The sequence below is a fragment of the Vanellus vanellus genome (assembly GCF_965231255.1).
Source record: "Vanellus vanellus genome assembly, chromosome: 4".
Taxonomy (NCBI): Eukaryota; Metazoa; Chordata; class Aves; order Charadriiformes; family Charadriidae; genus Vanellus; species Vanellus vanellus.
In genome coordinates this window covers 364,958-378,633 of record NC_138909.1, presented here as the reverse complement: position 1 = coordinate 378,633, position 13,676 = coordinate 364,958, and the positions used below count along the sequence as shown (strand labels likewise).

Here is a 13,676-nt window from a genome sequence, read left to right as displayed (position 1 = left end):
CTCTGCAATATTAGAACGGGCTTTCATGTCCAAGTAGGCCCTGCTGAGTCATTAAAATGCATCTGTGTCTTTCACTGTGATCAATGGTACTTTTACAGTATTTTTTATGAGGCTGTTAAAATGTATTTTAAACACTGTTAAAACCATTTAGAGATAGATGGTGGATCCCTTACTGGTAAAATTACTTTCTCCTTCAGATTAAAGCGACTTCACCCAGAAGAAACCTGAATTTGTGGAGTCTGACAACGTACCTTTGACGCAAAAACTTACTGCCTGTAATGGGAGGGGTCTAGAAATGACATCATAGAACTTTAAAGCAACGCCAAAAGACACGTTAAGGAACAGTGAGCAACACTGGCTAAATTATTCTGGACTATCGCAGGGGGGTGAAGCTAGTGGGAAAGGCAGGAGTGAATGTGTAACTACCCGGAAAGGGAATACAGTGACCGAAGAGAAGTAGGACAGGAGCTGTAAGAGGAAGTTAACTCGTTCATTCTCTTCTTTTCTCTGTGCAAGGAAGCTGCCAGAAGAATCAATCTGCCCTGCCAGAAGAATGGCAGAAGAATAGAGCACAGAGAAACAATAAAAAATAGACAACTGCAATACCATGTGAACTGAGAACAGGGAAGAAATGTAATGACTAGTCCAGCAAGTTTTTTGTTGGCCACTGCACAGAAACCACATTTAACTATCAGGTAAGGAATAACCTCCGGTGACTGGCTCACCTTCATCATCGTGTGACTGTTTTTGTTTTCTCTCTCGTTTCCACACTTGCTCTGGCCTGATTCACCGAACGAGCAACACGCTCTCTTGAGCCACTGAAAGGTATGAGGTCTGATACCACTCTGTCCAAACAGCCGGGAATGGGCTGCTAAGCCAGCGTCTCCCTCCGCCCCACTGTTACAGACACTACAGGACAGAGGTAACGCTCCATACTCAGATGCTGAGGCTTTTACGATGCAGCACCCAACCCCAAAATTTGTTAGTGCTCTTGGGTCCCAGAGAAAGACAGAGACACAGCTCCACAGAATGAGGGGCCTTTCAAGAGCCCATGATTGCGTTTGGCACAAAATTCCTAGCGCAGTGAAAAAGTTTTCTAACCTAATTATTACTTTCTGCTCTCTTCTTTGAGGAGGAGATACTTTATTTTTGCCATGTGATGACCATGCACTTCTTTATGGTACTGATGTTACTTGTGTTCACAAGGTATCTATCAGTTCTCTGTTTCATTGCGCAAGATCCCATTTACAAACTGCCATGATCAAACGCTGTAACCCCTCCTGCATCTCCTCCTGGAGGCTCATCATGGCTCCCATTAGAAATCCAGGCTTGTCATTCTTAATGTTGGGAAGTATTTTCTAGTTTGCCTTTGAAAAGCACTGCGCAAAACGTTTTCTTTTTCTAAAATCTGAAGCTCTTCTAAATTAGCAATGCTGAACTGCTGAAGGAAGCACATTTAAGCAACGCAGCCTTAAACTTGCATGTTCTACTGCTGCATTTAAAAAGAACTCGAGCAAAGCTGATTCTTAGGCCAATACCTTTAAAGTTTCATCAAGATGCATCAATATGGCCTAGGTGGGTATTTCAGACAGAGAGAGTTTCCGAGACTCAAGTTAAAAACTGCAGAAAACTGCTTTGCATATTCCATAACGGCTGACTTGACTCTAAAATCTGACATAAGGACTTGCCCATAAGGATGCACATTTTTCATTCTGTTTTAATTAACATGAAGCTATCATGTCTCTTCAAAGACAGGCACTGTTGTCGCTGTGAGTTCCTTTGGGATCAGGCCTCTCCTTAGCGTCACCATTGTCAGCGCATTTGGCTGGCCCACAGTTGGAGGACTTCTGTTTCACTGTAATTTCTTCCAAAACATTCAGAAAAGGCTCTCACTCTCTCTTTCTCATTAGCTTGATGGAAAGAGCGTGTCTTCAGGCAGCTATTTAAAGTTCCAGTCAAATGGAACTACTGAAAGCTGTTCTTTCATAGGCAAGGTCAAAATTGTTCGATACAGTAAAAAATTTTACAAGGCTTACGTCACTGGGAAGGAAGCACGCGTTATGCCCTTGTATTTTCAGTACACTCGAAAAGTCTTTGTTTCCACCATTTGCAGCCTCAGAGAGCTCGTGTTTTAGCGAACTGGCATCTCCATACTGTACAAACCTCCATCCTTTTAATTCCTCCAACTCCTCGTCCACCATAGTAGGAAGCATCCACTGTGGGCCATTTCTTGGTAGGCAAGGGCTCTTGTTCTTCTTCCTGTCAATACATTCCAATAACATTTACTTTAAAAAGTTACTTTTCCCACACACACTGTCTTTTTAGTGTATTTCACTAGAGTTCACAGAGAGCAAGTTTTCCCATGATAGGTGTGAAAGATCAGATATTTAGGTTCCCCGCGTGTTTACCGATTTCCAAACAAAATCTGGTCATGTTTGGGAATATTTTTAATGTTTTGCATCGGAAGAGCATTGGTGGTGAACCACTGGGGAAGTCCAAACGGGGGATCTAACTGTGCATTCTACTGACAGTCGTTCGACTGCCTCGTCCTTTTCCTTTCCACTAATAAGTAAAACACACACAAAGCAAAGGATTTGCAGTGGCTTCTTCTACAGAAAATATAATGCTTTTGAAGAGCCAGATCATCAGCCCTACTCATTTGGATTCAGCAGACGGTGTTCAGCAGATCTGCAGACAAAGGTTACGCAGCCGATCACAGTTTCTGAAGCCAACCTCTGTCAAACTCGCTCTCGGCTGCCTCAGCTCAAGGAAGCGTGCCTTATCGTGGACTTAACTGTCAGAGTACGCTTGAGTACGCCCAAGCAATTGGCTGAATTAAGACCAAGGGGCAAAAATACTGAAGACACCAGAAGATCCTCTAGTGTATTATTACACGTAAGAGGGAGAGAAATTCCCTTATAAGGGTTCTTCAGTGTATGGAATGCCAAAGCTGTGGGAAAATGCTGTTTAAGTCATACACGAATCTTTAGACTGTTACACAAGAGCTTCTCAGTCCCTCTGCTTTTGCTGCAGAACAGGAAGAATAATGTTCAGCTATCTTGGGATAAAGCCCCTAAGTATTTCTGTGGATTTGGGCTTAATTCATGCACACTGAGATGACTGAGACAGAACAGAGATTTGGACTTCGGCCATCCTGCTCTCAGCTTAAGGCTTCCCATGGGACAGTTCTTTCTTTTTCAGCAGCTAGGACAAAGAGCCGGATTGGCAGAATGCAGGAAAGCACAGAGGAGTGGTATTGTGTAACGAGGGGAGCACCATCATACCATACCTCTTTTGGAGCTGGCGGCGGTGGAGGGGGATCTTTGATGACCTGAAAGAGCCAAACACATAAAAGCATAAGGAATTGCACTGGCAGCATCCAAAAGACAACAGAAAATTTTAACAGTGAACTGTTTGCATCTGAGTCCCCCACATCTGCTTGCAAACTGGCAACCGCTGCTGTCGACTCCCTTGGGTATCGATTATCAAGGCCTTCTGGAAATTAACACCATCCGTCTAATAGAAAATAACATCAATTGACTGGCAGACACTCTTTGGGCAGACGTGTCTGCCACTTTGCTTCCTGACCGGATAAGACTCAGTCATTCTAAGTAATAGCCAGTGATGAAACCCTATGGAGTTAATTAGCAAGCCCAGGAGGAAAAGCATCCCGAGGTCTACATGAGGTCTTGCATAATCTTGGGCCAAGATGCCTGCTTCCTTGCGCCATGCTGCTGGATAATTTCTGGCCCCATGACAAGTGTGAAATGCTTTCTGGTAGCTCAGGCTTCACCTCTAGACGTCCAGATCGTTTCCGCAGATCTCATGTTTCAGATCTAATAATTTAAGTACGTAGCTCCTTGACTGATCAGCGTGGAGTGCCTGCAAGTGGGAGTTACGTTCACGAGGCTTCTCAAACTGCTTCTGGGTAAGGCCCTCTCCTAGCATAATTCACTTACACCTGTATCTAAACCTCTGCCTCCAGTTTCCTCCTGTTGCCTTTCTCACGTGCATATTGTACGTCTCGGGGAGTTCCTCGGCACTGACAGGAGCCCACTGAACAGTACAGCGAGGAGAAGAGGAAGGCGGCGACCCTCTTAAATGATTAAGATGAAAACTGAATGCACAGCCGTTCTCCCACAAGAAAACAAGGTTTGTAATACAAAAATAAGTACTTCAGAGATATCAAGGCATTTTTTGTGCTTGAAAATTGTACAGAAATGACTAAAAAATACTCCGTGAATATAAAGGAGTCTGTTTCTGCTATGCCTTAGTATTATACAAATGTAACCAAAACTTTCCATGATGGCAAACATCTAAATCTCCTAATACAGGATTAAGTACTTTGATTGAAATACATCTTATTTTATTCACTCCGTGCTATTAATTATAGTACTTTCACTTACCCCACCTATAAATAATGTCACTGCAACAATGTATAGCATCATACATAAAAGAAACATATTTTTCTTGACCAATAATGAAGAGTTTTCCTTTTTGATTTATGTTTCAAGTCACAGTTCCAGCAAGATAGTTACTAGTTACTGCCTAAACAAACTATGGGATGTTAGCACTGGATACAGGAATTCTATCAGAGAAATAAATTATGGCACCCTTGGAAACATTCTTCCACATCCCTTCAGGTTTAAGACACCGAATTTTTCATCAAGCAAGCTCAGAGTACTTTGAGGGGATTGGAAAGTCAACTATGGATTTTAACCAGACATCCCTTTCTGCTATGACCTTGCAAAAATACACCAGAAGTAACTTTTCTTTAAATATTTGGAATTACTGCCCTAACTTTATAAGAAACAACAACACAGAGGGATCATGGGACAGATTCTGAGACCCTTGGATGCAGAGCAAGATTTTCAAAAGCATGAAGATATTTAATTCTCAGTGAAAGCACATAAAAGACTGGAAATGGTAAAATGGGACGTTCCAAATGTTAAGGGTCACCTTACCTTATTTAATCCCCATTCTTTTTTCTCTATTGCCTGTCTCTAACGGTTATCTCAAAAAGATGTATTTCGCCGCCAAAACTGCAAGCTGTACGGGGGGGAAAGGCCTGGCTAGGTTGCAGGTTTATATAAATACGTATTAAATGGCATTATCACTCCACTTGCTATAGTTCTACAAGTCTTAAGTCTTGCAGTCTCTCCTGAGCAAAGACAACTTTGCATAGTAAACTTCTTTGTGACGCATGCGAAAGTTCGCTTGGGCCCTACACCTATTGATATTCCTATACATATATATATTCCTAATTTCTATCAATATTCTCATATGCAGAATCAAAATTTCTACCCCAGTAAATCAAGAAAAACTGGATTTGGACACCAGTGGGCTTCAAAAGTCACGAGTCAATGACGGGTTTTGTTTGAGTCCCTGAGCAAAGGATCTAATCCTATGCCAGCTGCTAAACTCCCTGAAGTTATAGGGTAAACTTGATTTGAAGCTCACCAATACATTAATTAGCTGCTATTTCTAATAGCTTCAGAAAATGCAACTTGTTTTAAATGTGACAGTGGTGTGAGAAAATAATCTGCTTTGAGTAGCAGATACTCACCCCTGCTGACAGAAGTGGAATGTAAATGCCTGCATCCTTATGTTTCCACAGGCTCCTCACACTCGCACACTCTCTCTCTCTCGCACACACGCGCGCACACAAAGACTATTTTCAGTCCTGTGTGATATTTCAAATGAAATCAATAGAAAGCCATTTTTAAAAAAGAGAAATCCAAGGAACCCATGCAGCTTTGGCAGAAAACAGTGCAAATGCAGCATGAAACTGCACATACTGAATATCATAATATTGCAAATTAACTTTTCCTGAACTTGACTCAGATTGTTTAAATACGGAAGACGCTGAATAATGCTGCTGCCTTATTAACCCCATGTAGAGACGGATTACTTCCTAATTTTGTTTTGTTTTATTATCATCATCACCAGGCAAGGCTGCATCTTATTTATTTAGTTGCAAAGAATGAAGACTTGAGTTTGGAGGAGAGCCGATTTCTTAAAAAAAAAAAAAAAAGAGAAAGAAAAAAAGTTAGTTGCTTCAGGCAACAGTCCCTTTGATCTGCTCATTAACACTTTTCAAATGTTCGCGTGATGTGGGCATTAGGAAATGTCAGCACCAGAGCCTGAAGCCAGCTTGATGCGATCATATGTTCTGATATTGAGGGAAGAGTGAAAGAACTGTCAACAGTGAACTGCCTTTAAAAAAAGGGGGGTGAGGAAGAAAAAGAAAAAGGAGTCCCCCTACCCCAACCTGTAAGTGTACGTGGACCTCATAGCAAGGAACGCTGTCGAGACCGAGATCTAGCAAGGATGAAGCGGAGTGCCCGAACCACCTGAAGCTCACCACTCTGCCTGCAGGCGGTCGGGATTACACGCTCGTGTGGCTCCGGATGCTCATTCTGTTCTGTCTGCAACACCTTTTGCCTCTCTCTCTCTTCCATTTGATTCTGAAGCCTGAGACGCTTACAAGGTTTGAGTGCTGCTCCTTCCTTCCTTGCTCCTTTTCTTTGTCCCATGAAACCAGACGCTCCACTCTGGTGTGGGAAGTGGAAGTCCAGGGAAGTGGACTCAGCGGAAGGGAAGGAGGTCCTGCCTGGCCCTAATATGGTGCCTCTCTTGTCCGGGACACCGGCACCGAAGCCCAAAACTACAGAGCCAGAAGTGGCAATAACATGTAATTGCGAGAACCTCAGGCGCAGGAGAGAGGGAAGAGAATGGAGGCACAGTATAACGATCTGAGGAAACGGACATCTAAACAAAAAGAAAGGAAGAGTCGGTATTTGGTAACAGGTTCAGCGCAACAGTATGTGGTTTTGGAAGTCAGTACTGTTGTAGCAGTGAGTCATAAAATTAGTTTTTCTTTTTAAAGAAGCCAATAATATCCATGAGAGATGGGAGGAAACAACAGAGGGCACTAATATTTGAAGTGCTGTGGGTTTATTGCTCCTGTACAAGTCAGGCTGCTTCTTAGTAATAACTTACCAATCTACAGCTCAAGACTTCCCTAGAAATGGCCAATTACGCCTGTACCAAGTACTGTATCCAGAAAAGATGTTCAGGGTAAGTTACTGTCCCTTAAAGTAAACCTCAGGGGAGCACAGACTTAAGCACAAGGTAAATCTGAACCAAGGGACCATCTCTCACAGCTCGGTGCAGCTCTTTGCGGAGATGTAGCTCCACGCAGGAGATCAGCCCAGACAGAACCCTGCCTTTGTGCCACAGTGCGTCTTCGGCACCCAAGGGTAGTATCTTTGCTCTGCAATGCATTATAAAGGGCATCTACTTCAGTTAATCTGGTCCTCGCTCAGATATCCCTCCACAGCTCTGCGTGATGTGCTGATGTACACCTGTAATGTAAACTCAACTCCTTTCACTTATCAACAGGCACAGGCTGGTGCAGGTAATATTTTAATGTACTATACTGGCATAGGTACCAAAAGGGCTGGAAATTAATACTATAGAACTATACATTCGACTTTTTTTAAATGTAGGACTTAGACATTAAAAAAATCCAGAAAGCACCATACTCATTGTCATCACTGGAAGGAGATTTCCCGCTCTCAAGGATACTGCAATCGCTCTTTACTGCAATGAAAGGAAAATGCACAGTATATGAAGCTTTACTGGGGACTCTTCCATGGGGACTGGCCAGCAGAAGCACTGACTTCTGAACACTGACCAATGGGAATGGTATTGTGATGTTCTTCACTAGGTTGTACATGGGTAAACCTCATGCTGAAAAAAAACCATCTGCTTGACAAATTATTAAAACTGCATGTGCAGCTGAATGACCGACTGCACTTCCAACTGTAAAAGACTGATTCTGGGCTAAGATAAATTAGAGACATGTGTATTATCTTCTGGCAGTCATATTCAGCTAGTGATAAAACCCAGAGTTTTAGTGAGGTAACTCATTCTGAGAGCTCTGACAAACTAACAGAACATTAGGCTTCCTGATACCAGGCAACTCAAAAGGAAGTGTGTTTGTCTTGCGGGGGAGGGAACGAAATAAAACTTGAGAAGTCAGGAAAAGGACAAAAGAAAATAAGCTTCTTTCAGAAAAGCAGCTCTTGAGAAAGGATATGATGATCCCTCTCAACAACTATGAACAAGTAGTGAAACAACTCACTCCAAAGTATGTAATTTGCTGACAGGAGACACTGGAAAAAAAGTTACTTGGGATTTTAAAAAAAAAGTTACTTAAGGGTTTAAATTGTATTTTACATGCATATTTTTAAAATAACTGTACTTGACACACAAAATGTTTCCTTCACTACCAGCACAAGTCTGCTGCAATATTTTTTCCTTCACGTCCCCCATGTGCCTCTCACCCTGCCCCAGGTGGCAGATCTCTGTGAAACGTCCAGCTGTGGCCACCTTCTACAGACACAGTGTAGAAACTACGAAGTGTTAGGATGATCTATGAATCAAGGGTAGCAATTATTTAAAAATAAGCAAATAGAAAGCTTTCTTCTTACTGATTTTGAATTTCCCTTTTCCACAGGAAGGCTCGTGATATAAAATAAAGTTGAAGCGAAACGACTTACAGACAACCTGCCCAGATTTCTGATGGGACTGTACTGTGGAGAAGGAGACAGAAGAGAGGGTCTTTTTATTAGAGAAGAGCTCGCAGTCCTTGCTTCAGAAACCCTAGCCCGTGAGGATGCAGATGGCAGGACTTCTTGTCCTAGGACAGCCTGGGGCCTGACGGACTACGGAAAAGCTTTTGATTGCGTGGGCTTTGGCACGGTCAGGCGAGAAGGCCAGTTCCCCTGCTGCCCCAGGTTCCACAAGCCCGAGAGGAGACAAGGAATACAGTACCAGCCTGGAAGCAATCTCCACTTCCCAAGTCCTCATCGCTGTCGTTGAACTGGATGAATTATAAACTTCACTGGTTTAAAAACCTCAACACTCAAGGAGATGGAAGGAGAGTTAGTGAGGCAGCATTGCTGACTGCTGCTACAAGGATAAAGAGTGCACTCAGATGAAAAGAGATGCAATGCATGCAAGGGATTAGTAAGACCTAAGGGATTTCCAACTGGAGAGCACATAATGGACTACAAATACCGATTTTAGTGACAGTACTTTTAAAATTGTCCTTGATTTCAGGATAACATCTGCATACCATGATGGCCAACAACTTTCAAATAATAGAGAAAAGCTTTTATCAAAGATTTCACAGAACTATAACACGTGCTCGCTCAGTAGAAAGCCAGTGAGCAGCACACCAGCATGCTCATGCTGGTTCACATGTGTGCAGGTCTCAGAAAGCAGAAGCACTGCCAGGAGTGCAGTCCACGGGTTTGATGCTGGTCTCTTCTTCCGTTTATTGCGTATCACTAATGAAAGAAAACTGTGACTTTTTTTAATAAGTCCAGTGACTTTTCTTAATAAGTCTTTACTCACCACTTTGCAGCAGAGGGGCCAGAACCACCAGAGCAGACCGAGTGCCGCTAACAGTAACAGCACAAGAACAGCAATTAGCGCTGCTACTCCACTAGACTGCGAAGAAAGCAGAAAGACAGTGTCAGTGGATGTTGAGAATAACTGCTGCCTGGTTTTCCCACTCACCCCAAAACAGCTTCCTACTGACCGATACAAATCCCAAACCAGTTGTTCCCATTTGTCGGATCCTATTCTTGCACACGGAGAGATTCCTCACAAAGGATCAAGAAGGGGCTCTTAGCCAAATTTCAAAGCTGTGTCATTTTAGTTGATACATCAACAGTAAAAAGAGGGAGGAGGTGGTAGGATGCTATTCATGTTTCTCGTTCCCTACATATTCCGGGGCCTGCAAGTCTCAGGTATTCTAAGGACTGAACACAGCAGTACTGATGGATATATTAAATTGAAAACGACAAAGCTTTCAAAACTACTTTATTCTGCCTACATGTAAACCTAAGTTCAAATTAAGTCATCCAGTCACGGGTAACCGGCCCAGCTTGCCCAGTGCAAGCCAGGATTATTTCTGCTGAAGTCAGTGGATTCATTTTGATGTAAAAGTGGTATCCTTGAGATAAGAATGAGGCCCAACTTGAAGAACAGAAAGGGTACGCTGGCTGCTAAGAAATGAGCTGTTGGACACAAAGGGGGAAAGTCTCCTCTACGTCTGTGGATGAGAGGTGCCCTGCTCCTCCCACGAGGACACAGGTCTGTACGGATTGGGGGGGGGGGGGGGGGGGGGAGGAATTCTAAGGATTCTCTACTAACAATACATTCATAAAACGCTTGTGCTTATCGCCCGCACATCTGGGGCGCTCACAGTGCACAGACTGTAGCACACGAAATCCCTGTAGCGGTGCCATTTGAACCTGAATCCACCAGGCTCCGAAATGCTGAACGAGTGTTACCGCTTCCAGAAATACTGCTTTTAATGATGAAATGAATCTCCCACCCCCTCAAGCCCACATCCTGTAGGTGCTTTTATTCTTACACTTGATGTTCTGTGCTGCTGTGCTCGTTTAGAACAACACTGAGAAAAATGCAACAGTGACCTTAGGAAAGCAGAAGTTACCCAGACTTCAGCTGGGGAGAACGGAAGGGAGGGACACCCGGGGAATCACTACGGCTGAGTAAAGCGTAAGTAATTCTGTCAAAGTGAGAAAAGTTGTACCGGAGATAACACCATGGCAAACAGACGGTGAAAGAGAGCTTTATTCTGAGTGAGTATTTGAAGGTGCAGTGAGGCTTACGCATTTATGAGAAACAGGTAAGGTGTATGCCTAGATGCAACGTATTTTTTGTTTGTTTACAGTGCAGCACCTTGTGTTTGCTGGGGGAGGCTGTAACCTGTAACTCTTATATACCAAGTAGCCATCAGCTGCTCAGCTATCAGAATTAGTGGAAGAATTCTAGCAGTGACCCATTTCTTGCAGTTGCCCATCTGCTACTATGGAAACAGCAGTTCTCCTTGTATGGAGCTGTCTTTGCTGCAACATGTATGAAAAGAAAAAAAAAAAAAGGAGGGGGCAAAAAAAAGAAAGATTATCAGAAGTACGACAGTTTTTTCCTGTCAATGCACATCTGTACTCATTCTGTTTCCCATTAGTGAAAACTTCTGACCATAGAGAAGCACTGTTAGAGCACAGCAGGGGGAAGACAGCCGTACCCAGCAATTGGGTATCATTTGCTTTGTATCAGTGCTTTGTTTTTACCTATCTGTGCAATCTTAGCAATTTTTAAGGGGGCATGGGGACAGACTTAGCATGTGCTGCTTTCCCTGAAAGGACTAAGCTAAGGAGAAGAGCAGTCCACTGTTAGTCTCCAGCATCCTCCTGTGACTGTACTGTCCTTGCGTTACCACGCTTCAGCATGCTTTGGTGTGAGACTGAAATGCTTCTGAATGATAAAGAGGCCCTTATACAGAGAAACGTGATTTAGGTAACGTGTTTCTTCAGCTCTCAATTCATTCAGGCTTTCTTCCTGAAACTGAACGGCTGAACTGAGATGACTCTGATTGCTACCATTACCCAAGTATTTAGTTTTTAAATGAATAGAAGAAAAATGTCGCTTTTTCTCTTTTAATTTAATTACCTACAAGCGATAAAAATAGTGTTGGAATAATAAATGCTGATGCGCAGAAGGTACTCTTTTGTATGCTTCTACGCCTGACAGGAAAGCTGCGCTAAAGTCACACTTTAAAGGAGACAAATTTGAAGAAACACGGTATCCATGCGCAGCACATTTTCAAAACCTCTATCCCCACAGTCATCTTGTGTCTAATTGCAAAAATTTTAATTGTGCTGCCTATGTAATACAGAAGACAGAAGAAATTAATGGAGAGCAGAAATGTGCGCAATACAGCAATACTTCACTTAAGTGGAATCCTGCAAAAAAAAGACCTTCCTAAAATAAAGCTGTTTGCCACCTTAATGGGAAGAATTAAGGGATTTGGTTTATGTAACTGCAGGAAAAAAATCTTGTCTGTAACCCCACACACATACTTCATCAGGGAACTCAAAACAGCTGAAAACTCTTTGTTGCATGTACTGGTGTCATAAAACAGATTCTAAGCGCATCTCAAAATACAAAGGAGGCGACTTAGGGCATATATATGTGTATGTACCGACATATTAAGAAATCATGGATAATTAAATGATGTATATTCTGTATGTGTCTGCAGAGGTGGATTTTTTAGTTAGGGGGATTTGTGCATTCTGAACATCTAAGGGGACTTGCCGTGCATTGAGGTTCTCTGCACTGAGAGGTTTCGGGGTTTTACATTGAATGATGTCAGCCATTTACTTACACACTCTGAAGCGGTGATTGTCAATGAGCTGGACATGAACGATTGCCCTCCACTCAAACTCACCAAGACTTCTAGAGTCCTGGAAAGAAAGAGAAAGAAAAACTCAGCAGCCATAAAAAAGTTAAGTAAAAGCGCATACATGCTACAGAGGCACTTGTACATACAGACTGCTCAACAGAGAAGGTGTTCCAAGAGAGGAAGATGGGAGTCAGGGCCGCTGAGCTGCACTAGACGTCAGAAGTGACCACAGAAATCACAAAACTGACGTGGTTACTTTGTCATTTCTAGAAAGCTCTGATGACTTTTAAGCGATCAAGATACTTCACTGCTACAGGGTTGGACCTTGTGGCTTTCAGAAACCAATTTTTGGTCATTTTAGACTGAGCTTTCTTTTCCTCAATTTATGCTGCTTGAAATGAACAATACAGTCTCCTGCGGGTACGGTGTCGGTTAGTTTGGAAATAATTTTAGTCTTCTCTATAGAGAGCTATCTGAGTAGGGAATATCCCCTCTCTATTCCATGTAGCATAGAACACTCCACAAAGTTTTATGTGAAATAAATTGAAGTTCAACTGTAAAAATAACATTGTTTTGTCTGTTCCATAAACATCTCTTTAGTCATATGCAGACAGTATGGATAAAAATGTCGGATAATTATAAATGGTCAAGACTTTCTATAAATAGTACATAATCACTGCATACAAATAGTATGTGGTTTACATTTTACAAATTAACCCTAGAAGAAAACAACACATGGTGAATGTTAAACATAAGAAGACTCTTCAGCTTCTCTGGCTTGGATTCCCGAGATTCAGACAGTTTATATTATGCATAGATGTAATTAAATAAAAATATAGATATCCATGAACTAAAATGATTAATCATTTATACCGTTCTTATATGTCATGAATTTTTATTCTGGCACAAATGCTTTAGTCAATATGGAGTTCAAAGCTATTTTAACTAATTTGGCTAATTTCTTTTTCAGTTTTAGTAAAAATGAAGTAAGTTGCTTCCGCTAAACTCATTTTTAAATCATCTGTGTTATGAATAATTGATCTAACAGAAAGAGTAACTCTAATTTACTTCTAATTACTACTGGAATAAGTGAATAGGAACAGAGAAAAATTAAAAAATTAATTCATTTCCCTTCCAACGCACTGAATAAAGCAAACTATACCAAAACTTTTGTTAGCGATGAATTTTTTAAATGTGATGCTGTTTAATTTTTTTATTATTTCCACCATTTTGCTTTGCCACTTCCATGAGAAATGCTGTGGGAAATTTCAGTATGACAATTCTGCTCGACTGTGACTGGCAAAACAACCCTACTGACTGCAGCACGAGAGGATTTCATGCCGTGCCTTTTCTTCATCAGAGAAGGACTTCAGTACACGCTGTGCTGTTG

General features: G+C 42.1%; 1 protein-coding gene across 1 annotated transcript in view; it reads right to left on the bottom strand.

The window, feature by feature from the left end:
* Positions 1–13,676, bottom strand: part of ANTXR2 (ANTXR cell adhesion molecule 2) — a 107,948-nt gene that overhangs the window by 42,260 nt on the left and 52,012 nt on the right. Inside the window, exons 11-14 of the mRNA XM_082482536.1 lie at positions 12,269–12,347; positions 9,427–9,522; positions 3,290–3,331; positions 2,164–2,259 (exon numbers count right to left, since the gene is read on the bottom strand). Coding sequence (XP_082338662.1) covers positions 2,164–2,259; positions 3,290–3,331; positions 9,427–9,522; positions 12,269–12,347 — 313 coding nt within the window. The remainder of the gene's footprint in view (positions 1–2,163; positions 2,260–3,289; positions 3,332–9,426; positions 9,523–12,268; positions 12,348–13,676) is intronic.